Source organism: Trichomycterus rosablanca, chromosome 6, assembly GCF_030014385.1.
Source record: "Trichomycterus rosablanca isolate fTriRos1 chromosome 6, fTriRos1.hap1, whole genome shotgun sequence".
In the NCBI taxonomy this organism is placed as follows: Eukaryota; Metazoa; Chordata; class Actinopteri; order Siluriformes; family Trichomycteridae; genus Trichomycterus; species Trichomycterus rosablanca.
Window position 1 is genome coordinate 24023113 of NC_085993.1, and position 25090 is coordinate 24048202.

Consider the following 25090-nt stretch of genomic DNA (forward strand, 5'->3'; position numbering starts at 1 on the left):
AAAAAAATCACTTTGATCCAGCTTGCAAGAATATCAACAGGATGACTCAAAATGTGACTCAGTAGTGCGTATGGCCCCCATGTGTCAGTATGCACTTCAGACAATGTCTGGGCATGCTCCTGATGAGACAGGGAATGGTGCCCTGGCAGATCTCCTCCCAGACCTGGATGAAGGCATCATTGAGCTCCTGGACAGTCTGTGGCACTAGTTAGCTAGTTATTCCTACACACTCTGGCCACATGAGGCCGGGCATTATCCTGCACCAGGAGGAACCCAGGTCCCACTGCACCAGCATAAAGTCTAACAATGGCTCTTAGGATTTCCTCCTGCTGCCTAACAGCAGTCAAGGTATTGTTGTTTATAACACGAAGGTTGGCGCAACTCTCCAAGGATATGCCTTCCCAGACCATCACTGACCCATCGCCAAACTGGTCAAGCTGAATGATGTTGCAGGCTGCATAACTTTCACCATGGCGTCCTCCATACCCATTTACATCTGTCACATGCTCAGTGTGAACCTGCTTTTATCTGTAAAGAGAATAGGGCCCCAATAGCGAACCTGCCAGTTCTGGTGTTCAGCTGCACTTTGCTGGGCTTTGAGCACAGATCCCACAAGAGGACGTCAGGCCTTCATGCCACCCTCACTGATTCTGTTTCTGACAATTTGGTCAGAAACATGCTCAGCTATAGCCCTTTGGAGATGATTTTGTAGGGCTTTGACAATGCCTCTCACCAGTCCTGCTTCCCAGCTCTTCTTGTGTAACAGCCAGTGTTCTGGTATTTTCCCCATACTCTTCAGACTGTGCTGGGAGACACAGCAAACCTTCTTCCACATATATATGTGCCACCCTGGAGGACCTGGACTACCTGTGCAACATGAATGGGCTGTAAGTACCAATTCCTGCTATCAGTAGTGACAAGTACACTAGCAAAACGCTAAATTAGAGTAGAATCAGTCATGCTAGATAAGGAGATATGAATTGTCTGTGGCCAGCACCTTCAAACCCATTTCCTTTTAAGGGTTTAGGGCTGTTGCCTCTCCAGTAAACCTGCTGTCACTTTCATTTGCACCAAAGCTGGTGAAACTGATTCACAATCGCTTATGCTTCCTAACTGGTCAGATTTAATTGACTTGCTGTTATATTGTGATGATCAAATGTTCCTTTAAGATTTTCATCAGTGTAATTTATAACAAACTAATCTAAATGTGGTTATTTAGACGATGCAACATATTTATCTTAGTATTTAAAACAATTTACTTTAATGTGCTTTTATTAAAAGTTGCAAAATATTGTTTTTACATATCAATGTAATTTATTTGCACAGTGTACTTTCTCACCCTCAGTAGTGCAGTGCAGATATTGAGGTGGATCTCCAGGGCTTGATCCAGAGTGTAATCTCCAGTGCTGAGTGGACCGTTTTTTTCCATTTCTGTGCTATTTGCCCTGTGCCCTGGTTGTTGATTCTCTAAGGTCAGCGCAGTATTCTTAGTCATTACCTCTGGGCTTTTCACAACATCTTCGTTGTACAAACATGACCTAAAACAATTACACATTATTAATGCGGTTGCATATGTACAAATAACTATGTAGGCCTATATGCTGCAATAAATTTTAACCGGTTTTTCATTCACACATTTATTGTCTGTTTTATCATCACTTTATCTGATCACATTTTATTGAACTAAAGGCAGGAAACAACCCAGACAGGTCACCAGTCCAGCACAGGGCAGACATACACACATTCATACACACTCAAAACTAGGGGAATTTTAGTAGCTTCAGCTGGCTTGGATGCATGTCTTTAAAACTTGTGGTTGGAAACCGGAGCACCCAGAGGAAACCCACACAGACACAGGGAGAACATACATATTCCACAGAAAGGAATTGATCCCAGGCCCTTCTTGCTGAGAGGCAACAGTGCTACCCACACTACAACTACTGCCACATACCAAAACTAGTATCTCACTTGAACATCCAAATACGCCACATCCAAATCCTCTTTCATCGCAACAAAAAATCTCACATGCTGTCCACACCTCTCCAACCTCACTAATCTACACAAGGACAGTCTCCATAATCCAAAACGCACTTACCTAAAGAAACAAACTCTATCAATGAGGACCACAACCAATACAATGCTATCATTTATGAACACAGTCCCAGTCAGACAACTGTTTTTTTTTCACTGGTACAGAACACCAATTGAAGTGATGCTACAATCCCACATAGACATTATAATGCAACACCATCAAAAACCTGATGACCTTGACTTACAATCAGCAGCTCAATTAACCTCATTCACTAATTAGGTCTTAGCAGCCCACAATATGCATATATATTTACCCACTACCTCAACCAAAACAGAATGGGTTTCCTTTCTAACAGTGTTTTCTCCCAGGGTTTCTTCCTCATGCAACTTTTCAAACTCTTTGTTTGTAATGAGCAGAAAATTCTACCAGAACAGAACACTTGCTGTAATACATTAGCTGTAACTTACATGCTGTCCCTGAGCCTAACGCTACCAGTGCAGGAGATGTTGTCTTCTATATTAAAGAAAGTGGACAGAAAGTCAAAACTTCCTAACACTTTCTCTTCTTCTACATTTAGAGTCTCATCAGAAGACTTCTGGGGAAGAAATATATCCCTCTAAAAAACAAAAAGCACAAAATAGGTATTAAATGGATTATAAATAGTTAAAGTGTGCTACAGAGTGTAGTAATTTTAATAGATATGTAACAAACAATGTTAATGAACTTACCTTCAAAACTTGATTAAGCCGCAGCATTTGTAGTTCTAGATCCTTTAACTCTGCCTTGGCACAGTTCATCTCCTCCAGGGCAGCATCCACCTGTGCTTGTGCCAGTGTAGCTTTTATAGCTGCTGCTCTTTTTTGAAAGTTCCCTACACCAGCTTTCAGAATCATCGGCTGTTTAACTTGGACCTTCTCTACCCTAGTCTCATCTATGGTCGTCATCCCCTTTGCTTCCACTTCCTGCTTGGCGTTGACTTTGCAGTTTCTTCGAAGAATATCAGGTGTGCTGAAATGCTGATAATGAAATATGGAGTCGTCCTTGTTTCCCCGTGGACTAGGAAATCCTGTCTCAGAACCTGAAGGCCACTCTCCACTTTCATCCTCCTGTAGTTTGCAATAAAATATTAGAAAATCAGACAAATGTGCAGACAGATGTGCAGACAAATGTGCAGACATTTGTAACCAGCTTTGCAGTAATTTTACCTCTCCCAGTGGTGTCCTTAAAATGTCATCCACTGGCTGAAAGTCCATGGAGGGATCAGAAACAGTTGATAAAGGATTGTCATTGGCTAGTGGAGAGAGTGTCTGAGCAGAGTCAGAAAGATAGCTGAGTATAGACACACCCCTGGATTCACAGGATCCAATAGAGAAAGTGCTATCCATGTCTTGAAAATGACGCATCTTAGACTAAAACAGACACAATATATTATTTTTTATTTAATAACTGTAATAACAAACCCTAGAAGTTGTACAAGTTGGAATAAACTGTGTGAATTGAATACTCACTAAAAAGTATTTTTCTGTGAAGCTGGCAGTGTTTTGAGGACTCCAGCTGTTCACTGATCCTGTCCTGCTGTGCATAGACTGTCGACTGGCAGATGACATTACAGGCTTTACCAGGCCACTGTCAAAAGGACTGTAAATAAATAAAAATAGGAGAGAAGGTAAGAACACAGGTGAAGCTCATGGATGTAAGATTTGGACTTAAAGGGATTTAGATCTACAAACCCCAACTGAGGGATGTAGATCTGCCTCCCTACAGAGTAAGAAGGGAGAAGTAAGAAACCCAGTTTCTGGAAAGGCTGAGACAATATGTATAATGCAATGAAAACAAAGGTACAAAGAAATAAACACACTTTACAGAAAACAAAATTCAAGGAAGTGCCCATGACTACAAACTAAAAAATTAATAAGCCAACAAAAAAGTAAATCATAAGTTATCCAAGAGGTCTGTTCCTGCAACAAACCTTAAAAATGGTCTAAAAGTCTGATTGCCAACTACAGGAACTGTGGACTGACATTTTTGCCCATTCCTCTTGGCATATCCTTGCAAGCTCCATCAGGTTGGATGTGGAGCGTCGGTACACAGCCATTTTCAGCTCCTTCCACAGATGTTCGATTGGATTCAGGTCTGAGCTCTGGCTGGGCCACTCAAGGACATTCACAGACTTTCTCCGAAGCCACTCCTTTGTTCTCTTGACTGTGTGCTTCAGGTTGTTGTCATGTTGGAAGGTAAACCTTCACCCCAGTCTGAGGTCCAGAGCGCTCTGGAGCAGGTTTTCTTCAAGGATCTCAGTGTACTTAGCTGCAGTCATCTTTTCACTTCATCAGGACTATTTGCCCCGGTCCCGCTGCTAAAAAACATCCCCACATTATGATGCTGCCACCGCCATGCTTCACTGTAGGGATGGCATTAGCCAGGTGATGAGCGGTGTCTGGTTTCCTCCAGATGTGACGCTTGGTATTCAGGCCAAAAAGTTCAATTTTGGTTTCATCAGACCAGAGAATCTTGTTTTTCATGGTTTGAGAGTCCTCTAGGTGCCTTTTGGCAAACACCAAGTGGGCTGTCATGTGCCGTCTGGACACTCTACTATAAAGGTGTGATTTGTGGAGTGCTGCCTGGATGGTTGATCTTCTTATAGGTTCTCCCTTCTCCACAAGGATACGCTGGGGCTCTGTCAGAGTGACTCTCAGGTTCCTGCTCACCTTCCTGGCCAAGGCCCGTCTTCCCCGATTGCTCAGTTTGGCCGGGCAGCCAGACCTAGGAGGCCACTGTGCTCTTTGGAACCTGTAAAGCTGCAGCAATTTTTCTGTACCATTCTCCAGATCTTGTCACAGTTCTGTTTCTGAGGTCTGCAGATAATTCCTTTGACCCCATGGCTTGGAGTTTGCTCTGATGTTAACTGTGGGACCTTATACAGGCAGGTGTTGGCAATCCCCAATCATGTCCAATCAATTAAATTTATCACAGGTGGACTCCAATTAAATTGTAGAAACATCTCAAGCAGTATCAGTGAAAACAAAATGCACCTCAGCTCATTTTTGGGTGTCATATCAAAGAGTGTGCACACTTATGTTCGTGTGATTTTTTTACATTTTGATTTGTAATAAATTAGCACAAATGTCTAAAAACCTGCTTTCACTTTGTCATTGTGGGCTGTTTTGTGTAGAATTTTGTAACAAAAAATTAACTCAATCTATTATACGTACAATGAGTCTGTAATATAACAAAACGTGTAGAAGGTGAAAGGGGTGTGCAGAATTTCCGACTTGAGTGTATGTTGAGATGGATCAACTATTATAAAGATACAGTGTCATCACTCCCAGTTCATTCCTGCCATGGCATCATTTAGTCTCTGACCAAATCATTCACTTAGGTAACTACTGAATTTTTATTTATTTATTAGTGTAGTATATTTAACTAATTCAAATGTGTATACAATTTATTCTTTAGCTGTTTGTGTATTTTTACAGTATTTATAAGAAAACTGCCCTTTTAAAATGCAAACATTTTAAAATTATCCTATGCTTGACAAATAAGTCAGTTATAGATATGTGAAGGATTTGTATAACATTCAAGTTTTACTTACTTCCAGATCACTTCCATCTGTAGTTTGATAGTTCCCAGTTCTGTAATGTCAACAACCATTGTTTGTGGACGTGCCATAAAGAATTCTGCACTCTTACATGTCACCATTCCAACAAGCATGGAGCTCAGGCTTTTTATTTCTGTAACCTAGGAGATAGGAGGTCAAAAGCTGATAATCAATATTTGTTAAACATGATAATTCTTCACAGGGAGTGTGTAGTGTGATTAAGATTTACAAATGGCCAAGCACATACTGTATATTCATTCATTTGTTAATTTAATTCATTTGTTCTTAGTGACAAAATGATTATGGTGCAATTAATTATGCTTATTATTACACTTTTTATACTGTGCAACTGTTGCTTCTGCCGCTCTCAGGTCATCCTGCAACTATTTCAGAACAAATTCTGAAATTTTGCAAACATGCCCAGATATGATTACTTGTGGTGCCATTAACCTTTCATTTGCAAATTAACACAGAAGTTTAAAGTGTTTGCTATGGCTCTGTAGTTTTTCATTTTAATTTATGCACTGCTTAAAAAATGTGTCCCTAAAAACTTAAGAAATTGCATGGTGCTACTACTACTATGATTTTGTAAGGATGACATTACGCATTAATTGATGTGCAATGCTCTTTTTCAGCACACATAGTGCTTGCTTTTCTGCTCGAAGAGATCAGCTTTCACCTCATGAGACCAGGCAATCCTATCTTTATGTTGACAGAGTCCTTTACATTACGTTTATCAAACTCCGACTCAACAGTGGCTTCTGTCTTGCCATTCTGAAGCTCCAGAAATGGTTGTGTGTCTAATTACGCTGTCCTCTCTCGATGCAGGACTTTTGGAGCTCTTTTAGAGTGACTGTTGGGTTGTTTTCTACCCCCCTGACCAAGGCCCTTCTTGCCTGAATGGCCAATTTTAGTAAGATTTAAAGATTTACCAAGCGTGTTCATTTTAAAATGTATAAAAGGCTAACGTGGTCTTGGGAACACTCAAAGCCTTAGATTTTAATAATTTTGCCCAGATCTATGCCTTGCCACAATTTGATCCCAGAGATTCAGTTTGTTGAACTTCATGGCTGGGTTTTTGTACTACAGTACACTGCAGTGTAAATTGTGAGCACTTATAGACCCATGTGTGTGACTTTCCAAATAAAGCTGAATCAATTGAATTTTCAACAGGTGTACTCCAGTTCTAGACAGATTATGAGTATAAGTAAAGCCAACAGAATTCACCTGACAATAACTGGAGTGCCACATGAAGGGTCTGAATGAAGAAGAGATTTTATTGTTTTGATTTTTTTTTTTTTCTTACTTTGTCATTTTGGGTGTCATGTTTAATGGGTAAAATCCATTTCCAATTTGCATTGCCAGGACAAAAAACAGGCAATGAAGTTCAAAAAACTGCCTGTGGATCTCGGGAATCTTACTGTGGCAAGGCAAGATGGAAATCACTGTGGAGTCTGAGTTTGCTAAACAGCATGTAAAGGACTCGACATGATAAAGATATTCTTTTTTAAAATGCATTTTCTCCCTTTTTCTCCTGATCTTTTAGCGCGTCCAATTTTTACCCAATTGTGTCATGCTTCCTCTCTACTGGTGCTGCCCCCTGCCCCGATTAAGGAAAGCAAACTGACACATGCCCCCTCCAACACGTGAGCAGTAGCCTTGTGCACGGAGAGCCACACCCTGATCAACATTATTTCTCTCTCTGTGCAGACGTCATTAACCAGCCAGCAGAGATCATAATTGCATCAGTTATGAGGTCCCTATCCGGCTCCCTAACCCTGTATGAACAACAGCCAAACGTTGTTCATATAGCTGCCCAGACCAGCTGGATGGCAGAGCTGAGATTCTATACAATGTATTCGAAATCCCAGCTCTGGTGTGCTAGCATATTTTACCGCTGTGCCACCTGAGGGGCCATAGAGATATTCTTTGGTCTGATAAGACAAAAATCTAAATTCTTGTTCAGAAAAGCAAGTACTATGTCTGGAAAGAATAAACACTGAATCAACTGGCTAATTTCATTCTTACTGTGAAACATGGTGGTGAAAGCATTATGCTAGGGGTATGGTTCTGTGCAAAAGTCTTAGGCCACCATTAGATTTGTTGTTTTAGCAATGGTATAATGAGCAAAAATAAATATTTCTCAGTCTCTTTATTGGAATACAAAATACAAAAATGTGTATGCAGTATTAAAAACAGAAAAAACAGCTTGTATAAAATAACAGGAACCTGGCTCTGTTAAACCTAAATGAAATGGAGCCATAAAAATGGCATTGCTAACCTACTATTTCATGTCAAAATGACTGTTGTAAAAAAGGTTTGTTACACCAGGTTTGTGCAAGACATGCTTGAGCATTACATACACATGTTGTATAAGTTTAATTCATTGGAAGCTTGCTAATATGTATAAGATCAACTTTCAATCACATAATTCCAGCCAAAATGCCAAAGATCACAGAATTCAACAGATATAAAATCATAATTTTGCATCAGCAAGGCCACTCTCAAAGGGAAATCAGCAAACAAATTGATACTCAAGATGAGGTCAAAGACAAAAAAGGACTGGAAACTTTCTGCAGTTTTTCTACTCAAATGACACCTGATATAGCTGACTACAGATTAACACATACGATTACGTACGATTACAGATTTACGTTACTCTGTAAACATGGCTTCAGAAGAAGTAATGTTTAAACATGTGCATGCTGCTATGCATCATTTACCTTGATTTCAAAGTTCTCATGAATACGAGGGAGAAAGACCATGTCCACCTCATCCCATATCTGTCTGTCATCAGTCTGGATCCGCCCCCTGATCTTCCATCGTTGACTGCCCAACCGGATTAACACCTACACAGAGAGAAAAAAAAATAGGTATGTTAGTGAATGTGTCATATACAGTATATTCATTCCACTAAAACTGAAGCACTGTAATTGGAAATCTAAACTCCAGATACTCCAAACTCTTACTTTCTGGTGAAGAAATAATGTCCTAATGGTCAAATGTAATTCAAAAACTTGGTCTTCCATTATAAACTGGTGGAACATAAATAGCACTACTCATAGTTAAGTGACATTTACATTGACATGGGCTTAAAGGGAAAATCACCTAAAATGTTGCTAAGGTTTGTTGCTGATCATATGGACATAAAACCACAAGTGGGGGCTTTTGTCATTACTTTGCCCTCCTAAACCTTATTTGTGACCCCCTGGATGAGACGTCAAATTGTTTATGATGAAATTGTGATAGGCTAGCCATCCCTTATAAAGTTCACCACTGTTCTATGTTCACCACTGTTCTTCATTTGTGGATAAAGGTTCTCACTGTGGTTTGCTGAAGCAATGGCTTAGTAAACCCTTTCAGACTGGAAGATTTTAAAGACTTTGTTTTACATCTGTATTGGAATCTCTATAAAATGATCATTTGCAGCTTTTTAAGACCTTTAGGTCTACTTCCCATTGCCAGACAGGTTCTATTAAAGTGGTATTTAAACACACAGGTCTGGCAGAAATCATGTCAATGTAAAATTTAACCAATTTGTCAGGTAAATTTGAAGGGGCCAGGTACTTTTGTCACATATGACCAAGTAGGGCTGAACTGCTCCTTTCCTTCAATAAATGACATCGCCAATTAAAGAAAAACATTTGGCTAATATTAAAAGTATTTTGGTGACATTATGTTTAGTAAAACAAAAGTATGACAAATATGCAAAAATAGAAGAAACAGGAGGTGGCATTGTAGGTGCAATCAAGCAAGCTCTATTTACATAGATACAGAGTCATGGATACTGTAGTCATAAAGAGTCAATATAATGATTATATAGAGGCAGCAAGTAATATTCTAGATTGTTATATTTACTGTATTTCATTTTATCAGCTACTTTATCCTCATCATGGTAACAGCAGACCCAGTTTCACCAGAAAACACGGGGTACCTATATAAAACCAAGTTGCTATATGCAAATGTTTATTTAATTTTTCTTTTTAATATTTTCCTATAACTGACATGATTAAAAAGGTTTAATTTCATGAAGGTTTTTTTGGACAAAACAGTATACATTCCAATCATCTGGTCACCGGGAAAAAAACTGTTTATAAAATTATTGAAATCCCAAAACTGATATGTGATACAAGTGCCCTAATACTAAAAAAATGCTAAATAAAAGCTGTTGTGTTCACCTACCTCATACTGATCACCTGGGCACAGGCGAGCAAAGCCTATCAAGCCTGTAAGAAAAAAGGAAAGGTTTTAGAAAGTGTTTTCATAGAAACACAGAAAAATGCTAAATATCTTGGGGATTTGAACCTTTCATTTTAATTTGTAGTTCTCCCAGGAGAAGCTCCAGTTCTGCCTCTGTTGCACACATATCCTATAACCACAAACAGGGGTCACACTATTATTAGTTAATCTAGCCTGCTACTGTACTGAGTTTAAAACCACCATTTGAACAAATCAAACCCTCTGACAAACAAAGATACATCATGACATTGAGGCTTTTGTGTGAAAGAGAAAACAATGACAGAGTCACAGAAAATACATAGATCTGATCATGTGTTTTGGACCGATCGTACCTCTAGACTGTGTCTGTGGTTGCGGTTAAGCTCTAGCAGACTTTCTCGAGAAGCCCGTGAGGATGGAGAAAGGGAAAATGCATGCTTCATGTTTAATGCTCCTTGACATAGTCGCCACTGGATACAATACATTTCATACAACTCCTCAATCTGCAAATATTACATAACATTATTTCTCACTGTTGTAAGTCTAATCAACAGCTAACTGAAACAGTTTTGTTGCTAAAGTTGCTAAATAATGTCTACCAATTACATGCAGGGTTTCATAGATCTTTTGGCCTGGACTGTAAATGTTACATTTTGTCAAATAATTGTGATCAATAAATATATAAATATGCCGTTGAATGTGTCTAATGTGCACAGGTAATTTACAAAGGGCCCCCAAACTTTCCCAAATTGTTACTTTTTGTTTTTGTTGAGATAAACTTATTACAATAATTAACTTCTAAGTAAAATTGATAAAGTACCCAGGCCATCATTTATATAAATTTTAATTTTGACTTTACCTTACTAAGTTGAAACTGCAATCGCCTTATGTACCTTTCACTGGTTCGTATTTCCTGTTATTGGGAGGCAGAAATTGATATACTGGATTTGACAACCAACTGAATAATATGACAAGATTCTTTGTATTGTGTGTATGAAAATACCAGAACAAAAGTGTCATCACCTTCTCCAAGTCATAAAAAAATGCCTAAAAGGTATAAAAAATATATTTTAATATTGTACACATTTACAGCTCAACTGCATTGGCAATATACCACAATTATGAATAACTTGTTAGCATATAAAAGAACATTAGCTTAAAGAACAGTTACATCATTTATGAAACTTTTTCAAAAATTTGATTTGGCTTAGGCATCTACCAAAAAGCCTCACCAGTCTGGAGTTCCTTTTAGTGTTTCTCTGCTGGGATGTAAGGAAGTCAAGTTCTGCCTGGCGGTTCTCAAGATACTCCCTATAAGCAAAAAGTTGTTATTGTTTGTTAATGTGATCTTATGTAGTGCCAGCAATAATAATTTTTAAGCTGTTCTACTTAGCTTCCTATTAAAATGCCATTAGATTGTGGTAGTTGTATCTACAGTGGGGGTAAGTAATTATTGAACTACTATTTAGATTATTTAATATGTTTACAATACATGTCCACTACAAGTTTGTACACATTATGTATATTGAATTTGCACAAGCATACACTTCAAATAAAGCACTTTATTTACTATAACTTTAAATTTGGTTTTATTATGGTGGTTTTATAGTTGCTACTGTATTGTATTTATTACATTTTGCTGTTGCTTGAAAAGTTTTATGCTGTAAGATGATGAATCATGAATCAGCTAAAGGAGCTTTAAAAAAATTAAATAAAAAACAGTCATAGCAAACATCTTAAACATTGAAAAGGTACATTTTCTTAGATTCCACAATGCGACTGACAATTGGAGCCGAAAGAAAGGAGTTGCAGGTCGACCTAAAAACAGCAGTAACAACAGTACTGCACTGCAGTCCATTCCTACACTGCATGTGAAACTCTTCTGCTAAAAAGAGATTTGTATTTTCTAACATATTTACATTATGATGCCTGCAACACACTCAAAATGTACAGACAGAGGCATGCCTATTACTTTGTTATATCACCCTCCTATTAACTTTTCATGGACCTTCCAGGAAAAGATGTTGCGCTGATGGCAGCATACAGTACAGTGTTTTAGGCAGGTGTGAAGAAATACTGCAAAGTAAGAATGCTTTTAAAAAGTGTTAATAGTTAGTAAATAGTTTTATAGTTTAATAGTAAATTTAAATCACATCAGTATTTGGTGTGACCACGCTTTGCATTCAAAACAGCATCAGTTTTTTTGCACAAAGTCAGGAATTTTGTAGGATTATAGTCTGGTGTATGATTAACCAATAATACCAAAAAGGTGATGATCATCATTTCCATATGTAGGTTAAAACACAGTCATTAATTGAAACAGAAACAGCTGTGTAGGAGGCTTAAAACTTGGTGAGTAACAGCCAAACTGCTACATTGCTAAGGTTGTGGAAGTTATATTGCATTAGTGAGTCAAAGCAGACTGCGGTTTAAAGATGTGATGTTTAAGCTCTTTTGAGGAAGCTCAAAGAAATGAGCAACTCTGAGATCCGTAGATGCAGTGGTCGGCCAAGAAACATTGCAAGATGTCCAGCAGTGCCATCAGCATTATGGTTCAGGGTTCAAGAGAATAAACCAATCACTGATTCTTGTTTTCATTTTATTTTATAATATGTCTCAACTTTTCCTAGAATTGAGTATATACAGCATTTAGACAAATAAAATCAATAGTTAAAACAAAAAATAGGAATAATTTGACTATAATTAAAATCAAAGTTTTAATTCTATAAAACATTTAATACTTAAATATTTATTTTTAAAAATGAGTCCATCCGAGAGACGTTCATAACCATGTGTATTTTCACAGTCAATTTTCCTAAATAAACAGGACAACGTTGTACCAAAATTGTGCATCAATCTTTTCGTGACAAAAAATCTTTAAGGTGTATCTAACAACAACAGCTTTGTCATACTTTTTAATAATCAGCTTTGAGCATTTCTTTTTTTTAGCATCTCTTTTTTTATGCTTAAAAAACAAACTGTATACACAGTCACTATATTAGGATGACCTGCCTAATATGCAGTCCAAACCGCTCTGGCCTGCAGATCCATAGACTTCACAAGATATTTGAAGGAGTCCTGTAGTATTTGATAGCAGGACATAAGCAGCAGGTACTTCAACTACTGTATGTTTCAAGATCACCCTTTAGTATTGGTGTCATATCAGATGTATATTATTAAAATGTAATTATTGTTCTCTAGCAACAGTCTAAAGTAACTTAGGTGTTAAGGTTTATTATATTGTAATTTGGTACCCACTTAAGCCCTTTCCGTAAGGCTTGGAAGATCCTGTCGACCTGCTCAGGGTGTTTTCCCCAAATACTGCCAACCATTCGAGCTGATGAGGACATTCTGGGAGATTTTCCAGCAAGGCCTTTGCTGCGCAGAGAACTGCAGGCTGACGATAGACTTTAAGTAGAAGGAGAGGGCAAGGACAAGCAGGGAGTGAGGGAAAGGAAAGCAGTTGAAGATATTTAAAAAAAAAAAAGAAACATAGAAAATAGAAAAAAGTACACAAGACAAGATGATCCATGACCAGACATGAAAAGAAAGTGAAGAAAAGAGGAAAGGGACAAGATGAAACAAGACAGGATGAGATAAGAGTGGTAAAAACAAGAAACAAATTAAAGAAAATGAATAAAAAAAGACAATAATATACAAGAACAAAATATGTAGTTTAAACTCTAAAATGTACTAATTCTGACCTCTCTAAGATAATCTCAATACTGTATTGGGATACTGTAAGCATATACTCTTAGAAGATGTCAACACATAGTAAAGAACTTTAATATTAGTAAAACACAGTGAAGCAGCTCTAAACTACATTAATATAACCAAAAATGCATTTCTGTATACAACCCTTTGGTCCAAATTGTGACACCACCTCTCTTTTCAAAACAAAAAGGCAAAGCAGATGAGACAGAACACAATTTGAGAAACATAAAGCAGGTTGACAAAAATGATTAAAAAAGTTACATAATTTAAAAAAAAGGAAAGGACTACATAAGAAAAGACAAGACCGGACAAAAAAGAGAAAGAAAAGAATCAAGAACAGAACCTTTTGTCAAAAGAATGTATGCACCAGAATCATAAAACTGATTCTTTAAACTTTGTAATAAAATCAAGATTAAAGTGCTACCAACATTTTTTTAAGATTCATGTACATGGTGAAGAATCTTGTGACTCAGCAATATTAATATACACTGATCAGCCATAACATCAAAACCACCTCCTTGTTTCTACACTCACTGTCTATTTTATCAGCTCCACTTACCATATAGAAGCTCTTTGTAGTTCTACAATTACTGACTGTAGTCCATCTGTTTCTCTACATACTGTTTTAGCCTGCTTTCACTCTGTTCTTCAATGGTCAGCATTGCAGTGACAATGACATGGTGGTGGTGTGTTAGTGTGTGTTGTGCTGGTATGAGTGGATCAGACACAGCAGCACTGCTGGAGTTTTTTACTGAAATATCCAGTCAACAGTGCCCTGTGGGCAGCGTCCTGTGACCACTGATGAAGGTCTAGAAGATGACCAACTCAAACAGCAGCAATAGATCGTCTCTGACTTTACATCTACAAGGTGGACCAACTAGGTAGGAGTGTCAAATAGAGTGGACAGTGAGTGGACACGGTATTTAAAAACTCCAGCAGCGCTGCTGTGTCTGATCCATTCATACCAGCACAACACACACTAACACACCACCACCTTGTCAGTGTCACTGCAGTGCTGAGAATCATCCACCACCTAAATAATACCTGCTCTGAGGTGGTCCTAAACATTGAAGAACAGGGTGAAAGCAGGTTAACAAAGCATGCAGAGAAACTACAGTCAGTAATTGTAGAACTACAAAGTGCTTCTATATGGTAAGTGGAGCTGATAAAATGGAGAGTGAGTGTAGAAACAAGGAGGTGGTTTTAATGTTATGGCTGATCAGTGTACATGCCTGTAAAGGTGAGTAAAGTGGTTTAACTAACAACTGCACTAATTGGAAAGACCCATGTAGACATGAGTTTTTATTAATTAAGTTTACGTAAATATAAACCCAGCAAGTTTGGCCAAAATATGATTTTCACATCTGCATATGTATTGTTTCTTTATATGGTCTTTATGACTGATTAATTATACTGGAATGTTGCAAATATTAAAATGTGGAAATAAACTTGAACACATTGCTAACACATTGTCTCTCTCACACACACAAACATACACAGGCAGCTGAATGTTAAATAAGCTCTTAGTGGTAAGAGTAAATTCTGACCCTGAAGAAGCATTTTCTCAAGATTTTTGATTTTACAAAGAAATAGCCATTAGCGCCACTGTGTGAAGGAAACAATTTTGCTTTTAAGATAATAATTTCACCATAAATCAGGTAACCACAAATCATATTAAATGACTGGTATGCCTGTAATATTATGCAAAATAAAAGCAAGCTTCCAGCAATACTAGTATTAACAAGCCATGCAGTAAAAAATTATAGTTCTAAACAGATTTAAACAGATACAAACACTAGGATACAAACCGACGTCGGCCAGTGAGTGTGTTGACTCCAGTAAAAGACTGACTTCTCTGCACCATGGCACCTTCTCCTTGACAATCAAATTTCAACTTTACAGACATTCCTTCTCCACCTGCAAAACACAATTTCTTTTATATTCTTGTACATTGAAAACCCTTTATCAAAATAATTGTAACATGGCTCAGCGGCTGAATGAGTTTGGCAGTAAGCTATGTTGGAGTGATGCCCTTCTGCACTTCCTTTTTGGCTCATGAGGCACAGTTGATAACTGAGATAGTTCCTTTTAATTGACAGTTGTCTGTGCCTCATTAGTGTTAATTTGCATCAGGAGGGAGTCCTTCTTTATAATCGTAGTTTCTCTTTCACAGATTTGCCCTGGTCAAGAATCTTGCACTTGGTTTCATTTTCATTCTTGAAAGTGTGGGGCTTCACCTTGCACTTCACATGTGACCCACCCTATTAAAATAATAGTCTAAAATTATACATTTACATTTTCTGCATTTAGCAGACGCTTTTATCCAAAGCGACTTACCGTCAGTACTGTGACAGTATACTGTCTAAGCTATTGAGGGTTAAGGGCCTTGCTCAAGGGCCCAACAGTGACAGCCTGGCAGGGGTGAGGCTTGAACCAGCAACCTTTTGATTACTCGTCCAGTACCTTAACCTCTAAGCTACAACTGCCCCCTATAAGAGTAAGTTGGGTTTTTTTATTGTAGCTTTTTTTGTGCTCAGATTTGATTTAGCTCATTTACTTCTTTAATTGCTTTCAGATAAGCTGGACAGCAGTGGTGTATTTTGTAACACATTGTGTATTTGCTACACCCTACTTACATTATTTGTATTTTTGTTAGTCGTTCTTTCTTTCTTCTTTTTGTTCAAACTATTTTTTCCATGTAGTATGTCTGTATTTATCTATCTGTCTATCTATCTGTCTGTCTGTCTGTCTGTCTCATAAAAGTTTAATGGGATTGAGTTTAGAACTTGGACTAAGCTTATTTATTTATATTTATATTATACTTAAAATATTTTCTTTATGCATTTTCTCCCTTTTTTTTAGTGCGTCCAATTGCCCAATTGCATCATGCTTCCTCTCCACCAACCCCTCTGACACGTGGGCAGCATGCTGTATGCATTTTATCACCTGCACTTTGATGAGTGCAGTGCAGCTCAATGTTGTGTACCGAGAGGACACACCCTGAGAGCACTCTTTTCTCATCTCTGTGCAGGCGCCATAAATCAGCCAGCAGAGGTCGTAATTGCACCAGTCATGGGAGAGAGACCCCATCCGGCTTAGTCGTGGTTCAACAGGCCAACAGGCCAATCGTGGTTCATGTGGCCGCTCAGCCTCAGCCGGTAGGCAGAGCTGAGATTCGATACGATGTATTTGAGATCCAGCTCTGGTTTCAGCGTGTGTTTTTACCGCTGCGCCACCTGAGCGGCTTGGACTAAGTTTATTAAGGAGATTTTAATAATTTAGTTTATTATTATCATTGTTGGTTTGGCAGTATTAAGGTCTTGCTATAAAAAAAACTTCATTACAAGTTCAAGCTTTCTTGCAGAAAAAAGGTACATTTTTACAAAAATACATCCATAAATTTTTTTAAATGATCTTAGACTAGACTGCCAGTTCAGTCTACTAAAAAATAATTCTAACCTATTGTTATCACAGCCATACTGGGGTGGTATGTTTGGTGTTATACCTTATGTATTAACACCACAAACACCACTTAGATTTAAAACATGAACAACATAAAAACAATCGATCTCTAACAAGGATAGCCAGCTGACGTTAACACCAAGTCTCCATTTTTACATTTACATTTCGGCATTTAGCAGACGGTTTTATCCAAAGCGACTTACAGTACTGTGACAGTATATTGTCTGAGCAATTGAGGGTTAAGGGCCTTGCTCAAGGGCCCAACAGTGGCATCCTGGCAGTGGGGCTTGAACCAGCAACCTTCTGATTACTGGACCAGTACCTTAACCACTAGGCTACAGCTTTGTTTTTTAATCAAAAAGTCCCATGCATTAATTACATGATTTGGCCTAACTTCCATCTTTCCCTACTAAACCCAACATGGCTGCCTCTTACACAATATACTAGTACAGAGCCAACATTCTAATGAAAATGTTTTACCACCACCTCCATGGTAGGAAAATTGTGGTACCTGATTGATTGCCAGTTCTTTAGCCATAAGGATCAATTATTGAAAGAAAAGACTTTAATCCAAGAGAAGGAGTTTGGGATAAGGAAATACAAATAAAAGTGATTGTCAAGCTAACATCACATTTAAACTGTTTACATTTAGCTGTAAACAAAATAAGATATTTACTGTTTAAAATAATGTGAAGCTGTTGTTGATGCTTTGAAGGCCATTTGAGGGTCCAAAATTAAAGAAGCGTTTTAAGTTTCATGGTGATCAGCCAAAGATTATCTGCAATCTTGGTGGTGGGCATGTTACAACACCGACTAGCACTGCAGTTACGTCATTTTTTGCTACCTGTGGTATGAGTTTTGTGACAGTCAGGGCAATGTTTTCTAAATTAGAGCAGTATATTAGTGCTCTGTGGTTGGCTTGCTCCGTCCGTGTATTTGATTGGCACTGACATTGTATAGACATTTTAACAATTTCTAATTATTATAAGTTATTAGTTTAGTCTATCAGGGGATCTAACCTAGGCGATGAACTGTAAAGACAGCAATTAAAAGGTTACTACTTTTGTTATGATTATAGTTGAACTGGTTTGAGTGTAACAGCCTTTAAACGTCTTTGCTTGGCTTGATTTCTTGTTTACATTTGATGTGCAAATCTATCCTTTCTTCCAGTTTCCTGAACTTCTTTTCTTTGTTTGGCTTGTGTAAATGAATAAAGCGCAGGCCAAAAATGAACTCATGGAAGAATGTAAGTTTATCAAGAGAGAATGGATCAGATGCATGGGTCTCTGCAGGGAGTACCACCACTGAAGCAGATGTTACACAGATGTTTTCTCTTTCTTATTTCACTGTATACCTTTACATTTTCTTTGTCTTGCTTTTTCTGGAAATGTGAAAGATTGATTTCACAGCTTGTTAAAAAAACCTACACATAATAATAATACTAATTATAATAATAATAATAATAATAGCAATAATAATAATACCCTAGCATTTAGCTTTCACATTCAGTAAACACTGTGTGTATAACAATTGGGTCTCCCATAGCCTTATGCTCCATCCCATTGTTACATTGACAAATGACACACATGCAGGTTTGTATGCAAAAGGACACACACACTTAAACTCTTACCTGCTTTCTTATCCCCTGCAGACTCCAAAATTCATAAATTAGGAATGCCATTGCTCAACTTTTTTATGTTAACACCACACATATGTTGCTGCAACCCACAAACTGTGACCATCTTGGAATTCTCCGAATATGACTGAATTTTCTCTTCAACTATAGTTGTAACCTTGTTTTACCCTATGATAAAATACTACACAAAGACAATTACATGAACAAATGTCAAAACATAAACAAGTTGTACCAACCTTCTTATGAAGTTCTGCCAAATATGCATAAATATTCTGTTTTAGCTCAAAAACATGTTATCTAGAGCAGACCACAAGTTCAGCTCAGGGTGGCTGACTGTGTGTGTGAGGGGTAGATAGTGTCTTTCTCTCTCAAACATGCACACACCCTTTACATAAACAGATTGCAAAAGTCTAATTGTGGTGATCTCAAATTCTAAATGCTTTTAAACGTGAAAGAGGTGGACATTGCAGGTCAGGAATGTTTAATCTTTCAGGTTTTGCCTTACAGAGTTTGTCTTTTGAATAAAAAGTGCAAAAATTCCTTTTAATGTATCCTCAAGCAAAATCACAAAAACCATCAAACGCTATGATGAAACTGGTTCTCATAAGGAATGAAAGACCAAGAGTTTTTCACAAGTATCGAAACAGCAACAGAGAGCATTCCTGACCTGCAGTATTTAGACATCTACAATTATCTGATTAACGTTCCCTTGTCCTAATCTGGAGACTCTTTGAAAGTCCACAAGATTCTGGAAGGGTTAAAACTTGATTCACCATTAATTTTGAGGATAAGTTCATAAGTTACCAGCATCAGAAACCCGCAAATTAACCGCATCTTGTTTAAGAACCCACATAAATGCTTCACAGAGTTCAAGTAGCAGACACATCTCAACATCAACTGTTCAGAGGAGAATGTGTGAATCAAAATGCTGCAAAGAAGCCACCACTAAGAAGAAGGACAGCAAGAAGAAAATTTATTGGGCCAAGAAACACAAGGGATGGACATCAGACCAGTGGAAATCTGTACTGAATCTGATGAGTCGAAATCTGAGATGTCTTTCAAAATTTAAGGCACGCTTAACCAGCATGGCTACCACAACAGTCTGCGGAGACATGCCATCCAATCTGGTTTGCACTTAGTGGGACCATCCTTTGTTTTTCAACAGGGCAATAACCCCAAACACACCAGTCTATGTACCAGTCACATCAGTCTATGTAAGGGCTATTTAGGTTAGAAGGAGAATGATGAGAATGATGGTCTGAGATGAGTTGGATCGCTGAGTGAAAGAAAAGCAGCCAACAAGTGCTCAGCACATCGGACGACTCCTTTAAGACTGTTGAAAAACCATTCCAGGTGACTACCTACCTTCAGGGGACTATGATTTAAAATAAACGCATATCTACAAAATGCTAAGAATGTAAGGGGCAAAGATGACCAGAGGATTTCCACTTTGTCAACAAATGTGTGAGAAAATTATTAAAATGTTTAAAAAACAATGTTCCTTAAAGAAAGATTGAAAGGAAGTTTTTTGGAATGTGTTGCAGGTCTAAAATTTATGAATAATATTTATTGATTTATTAGGATTAAACATCATGTTTTACACACTTTCTTGACAGGACAGATTCATCAGTTTAAGTCTTTAATGTCAAACACAATCATGGACAATTTTTGTATCTCCAATTCACCTTACTCGCACGTCTTTGGGCTGTGTAAGGAAACTGGAACTGCTGAAGGAAACTCACACAGACACGGGTATATATAAGAATAGATGTATTTTAACAAATGAAATTAAGATGACCAGACAAAACATACAATATATTGGGTTCATACTGTCTGCAATGAAATAGTAGGGCTTTTTTGCACCTCAGTCAGACTGTTTTGATTTTGCCTCTTCAAAGCTTCTGTTTAGGTAGATAGGCTATTTTAACTTTTACTTTAGTCTATAAATAAAAGACAGTTGTGGATAGAGTATTAAGCCTTTAGCAAATGTTGTGATTTTTGAGATGAACTGGAACATCATTTTTAAAGATGGTCTTCTCAGTGCTGACTTTACAAATGCTATGTTGACTTAATGGCCAAATAACAAGTTTGTGTCTGTGGTTAAAGATTTCCCCTCTTAAAAAGAACTTGTTAATAGCAAAATAGGGGGTGAATGCACAGTAATGCCAAGTTCACACTACACAACTGGTTCTCTTATAATCGGGAGTCTTTCAAGTCGGTGTGGCTTTCACACTACACGACTGATCGGCGATAGGGGGTTTCACACTTCACGATCTATCACCAACTGGAATCGCAGGCGAGCTGGTCTCCAAAACTATGTTTTGTCACAAAAACAAATGCGAGAAGTGACAAAAGGTTTAATGATACCAAAAATGCACATCAAGTAGCGAGCGATCAAAGTTTGTGCGCTGATGTGCAGTGTAAAATCAAGAAAAAATAAATGAATCTGGATTTGGCTACGTGAACAGCAGGGATTGTTCTGCAGTGAGTTGGAGGTTAATAAACATTTTTTTGCAATACAACGTTGGTGTTATGTTTTGTAGAGAACGATCAGGTCAGAAATACTGTAAAACTTGTGTGTGCCAATGTATTCTGACATAAACTATATTATGCCCCTGTCCCACCTTTTAACAACTCCTCCCCTGCGTTTCCCCTCACCCTGTATCTTGTGTTCTCATTGGCTGTTCGACATAGCACTCATTGCCAGTCGGGCAACTCAGATTCAGATATCTGACATGCTAGAAATCTCACTTCGGTCGCGGAGCGGTCGGTGAGTGCTCGGCGAGCCGCTCGGATCGAGTTGTTGAGTAGTTCACACATAGCGATTGAGAGCCAAGTTTCGCATGCCGAGTTGCTCCCGAGCCGGCAAACCTAGCGCCGAACAGTCGCCGAGCGAAAATCAGGGCAAAAATCGTGTAGTGTGAACTAGGCATTACTTACAAAAGAAAATAAGTATCCTTGTTTTACAGAAGAACACAAACTATGTCCAGAAACATTCATGAGCAGAAACTGGATCTCAATTGAAACAAATACAGCCAAGATCACACAAACAGAAAATGTTGCAAAAAGTACCAGATGACTTATCTGTTTGTTTGTTTATTGGGATTTTAACGTCATGTTTTACACTTTGGTTACATTCATGACAGGAACGGTAGTTACTCATTTCACAAGATTTATCAGTTCACAAGGTTATATCGAACATAGTCATGGACAATTTAGTATCTCCAATTCACCTCACTTGTATGTCTTTGGACTGTGGGAGGAAACCGGAGTAAACCCACGCAGACACGGGGAGAACATGCAAACTCCACACAAAAAGGACCTGGACCGCCCCACTTAGCCACCGTGCCGCCCAGATGACTTACTCAAAGTCCAGTGACTGCAAATCTGCAACCCCAAATAAGAAAAAAATTGGAAAAGTATGAACATCTAAATAAAACACACACACACACACACACACACACACACACACACACACACACACACACACACACACACACACACACTATTTCTTACTTTGACTTTTATTTGACTGCAGACAGGATGAACCTGAGATATTTCATGTTTTATCTGCTCAACTTCATTTCATTTATTAATAAACATCCATTCCTGCATTTCAGGCCTGCAACACATTCCAAAAAAAGTTGGGACAGTAAAGCATTTACCACTTTGTAATGTTGCCATTCCTTTTTACCACACTTAAAAGACGTTTTGGCACCGAGGATACCAAGTGATTTAGTGTTTTAGCTTTTATTTTGTCCCATTCTTTCTGCAAACAAGATGTGCAACAGTACGGGGTCGTCATTGTCGCATTTTTCATTTCAAAATTCCCCACACATTCTCTATTGGGGACAGGTCAGGACTGCAGGCAGGCCAGTCCAGTACCCGTACTCTCTTCTTCTGCAGCCATGCCTTTGTAATGTGTGCAGCTTGTGGTTTTGCATTGTCTTGTTGAAAAATGCATGGACATCCCTGGAAAAGATGTCGTCTTGAAGGCAGCATATGTTGCTCTAAGATCTCAATGTACTTTTTGCATTAATGCTGCCATCACAAAAGTGTAAATTACCTTTGCCAAGGGCACTGACACAACCCCATACCATAACAGACCCTGGCTTTTCGACTTGTAGCTGATAACAGTCTGGATGGTCCTTTTTGTATTTGGTCCAGAGCACACTTTTCTTCCAAAAAAGACCTGGAATGCTGAATCATGTGACTACAATACACGTTTCCAATGTGTGATGGTCCATCCTAGATGCCTCAGAGCCCAGAAAAGTCGATGCCGCTTCTGGACATGGTTAACATAAGGCTTCTTTTTTGCACAGTAAAGTTTTAAGTGGCTTTTGTGCATGTAACTCTGTATTGTAGTGCTTGACAAAGGTTTGCCAAAGTAATCTCTTGCTCATGTGGTTATATCAGCTATTGCTGAGTGGCGGTTCTTGATGCAGTGCCGTCTGAGGGATCAAAGATCACAAGCATTCAGCTTAAGATATCACCCTTGGCCTTTACGCACTGAATTTCCTCCTGATTCCTTGAATGGTTTAATGATATTATGCACTGTAGAGGGAGAAATATGCAAATCCCTTCCAATCTTTCTTTGAGGTACATTGTTCTTAAATATTTCAATAATTTTCTCACACATTTGTTGATAAACTGGAGATCCTCTGGCCATCTTTGCTCATCAAAGACTCAGCCTTTCCTGGATGCTGCTTTTGTACCAAACCATGATTACAATCACCTGTTGACATCATCTGTTTGGAATCACATCATTATTTAGTTTTTTCACCTCATTACTAGCCCTAAACTGCCCCCGTCCCAACTTTTTTTGGAATGAGTTGCAGGCCTGAAAAGCAGTAATGGAGGTATTTTAAATGAAATGAAATGAAATGAAAGCTGAGCAGATAAAACATGAAATATCTCATCCTGTTCATCCTGTCTACAATCAAATAAAAGTCAAAGTAAATGTAAGGAACAATGTTTTTTTATTTTATTGCATTTACCATACTGTCCCAACTTTTTCTGATTTGGGGTTGTACATCTATTCCTGCATTTCAGGCCAACAACAACATTTCAATAATTTTCTCACAAATTTGTTGACAAACTGGAGATCCTGAACTGGAGTGTGTTTATTCAATGTATTAGTTATATTACCTTCCTTAGGAAAGGAAAATAAAGGGGTTTATGATGGAAAGGTTATCATATCAAGAATATCAAAGATGTCATTATGAATAACTTTGCCATGTATTTCCCAACTTGTTATGAAATGTGTTTCAGGCCTGAAATGCAGAAACTGATGTAAATTAATTAATACATTTCAAAAATGCTGCATTTAAGGGTCGCTCACACCAGAAATGCTCCCAACCACTATGGAAGCACATAATTTTAGCTATTGACATTGCAACATTACCATTACCAGACTGTGAATACAAAGAACTAAGAGAGAATCTGATGTTTGTCTAACATGTAATTGTCACGGACAGAAACTAAACTTTTAGCTGTATCTGTTTGGCTGTACAGCAGCTTTCTTTTGCTTTGCTCGATATTCATTAGGTTCATTAGGTTTAAAGAAAAAAAACTGTGTTCATCACTAATTCTACTAATTCGCTTTGGCAAAGCCATGGCATGTGTGGGCATAGAAGATAAGATAGCATTTTATTATCCCACAGGGGGAAATTTGCATTGTTACAGCAGCAAGAGATATAGAAGAGATTTAGGCAAAAATATAGAAATATAAAGATATATATAAAAACAATTCTGTCACTGATGAGCTGCCCAGTGCTGCCACTGTCTCATACAGAGGGTGGGAGGTGTTCTCCATTAAGGATGACAGCTTGGCCATCATTCTTCTTTCCATGACTGCCTTCAAACTTAGGACTTGCCTTCCTGATTTTTTATCCAGCTTTTACCGCTGCCCCAGCATCTCTATAAACATCACTGATGCCACCACGGAGTTATAAAAATAATTGAAAAAAGCCCCCTGTAAAGAAAAGACCATAGCCTCCTCAACAAATTAAGTGTGCTCTGGCCTTTCTTATACAGTGCCTGTGTGTTGTTGGTCCAAGCAAATGTATTATTTAGGTGAACATTTAGGTACTTATAGGTATATATCTCAATATCCATTCCCTGGATGTTCACTGATTTTGGTGGATCATTCACCACCAGCTCTTTTGTTTTACTAGTATTAACCTGGAGAGAACTTCAGAAGGTGACAGGTTGCTGTGTTAAAGGTGAAGAGGAATGGGGCCAAGACTGTCCCCCGTGGAGCCCCTGTGCTGCAAAGGATTGTGTCCAGCGCACAGTCCTTAAGCCGCACATACAGTGGTCTCTTCATGAGATAGTCCATAGTCCATGTGGTGAGATGATGGTCCACCCCTGCACTCTTCATCTTGCTCCTTAGCAGAGTGGGCCTGATGATGTTTAAAGCTAGATAGAT

At 38.2% G+C, this 25090-nt stretch overlaps 1 protein-coding gene across 3 annotated transcripts in view; it reads right to left on the reverse strand.

Annotated features, from left to right (window-relative positions):
* The window catches only part of ripor3 (RIPOR family member 3), a 40190-nt gene that overhangs the window by 12078 nt on the left and 3022 nt on the right, over window positions 1–25090 (reverse strand). Inside the window, exons 3-17 of one of the 3 annotated variants that reach the window (XM_062997560.1) lie at window positions 15371–15479; window positions 13107–13256; window positions 11081–11159; window positions 10872–10895; window positions 10708–10761; window positions 10202–10351; window positions 9936–9999; window positions 9813–9856; window positions 8354–8479; window positions 5625–5770; window positions 3541–3670; window positions 3238–3441; window positions 2761–3138; window positions 2500–2648; window positions 1340–1538 (exon numbers count right to left, since the gene is read on the reverse strand). In XM_062997560.1, the coding sequence (XP_062853630.1) occupies window positions 1340–1538; window positions 2500–2648; window positions 2761–3138; window positions 3238–3441; window positions 3541–3670; window positions 5625–5770; window positions 8354–8479; window positions 9813–9856; window positions 9936–9999; window positions 10202–10351; window positions 10708–10761; window positions 10872–10895; window positions 11081–11159; window positions 13107–13256; window positions 15371–15468 (1995 nt within the window). In that variant the 5' untranslated portion in view covers window positions 15469–15479. Of the gene's footprint in view, window positions 1–1339; window positions 1539–2499; window positions 2649–2760; window positions 3442–3540; window positions 3671–5624; window positions 5771–8353; window positions 8480–9812; window positions 9857–9935; window positions 10000–10201; window positions 10352–10707; window positions 10762–10871; window positions 10896–11080; window positions 11160–13106; window positions 13257–15370; window positions 15480–25090 lie in introns of those variants that run through there. The other 2 variants (XM_062997561.1, XM_062997562.1) reach the window with 2 other exon arrangements.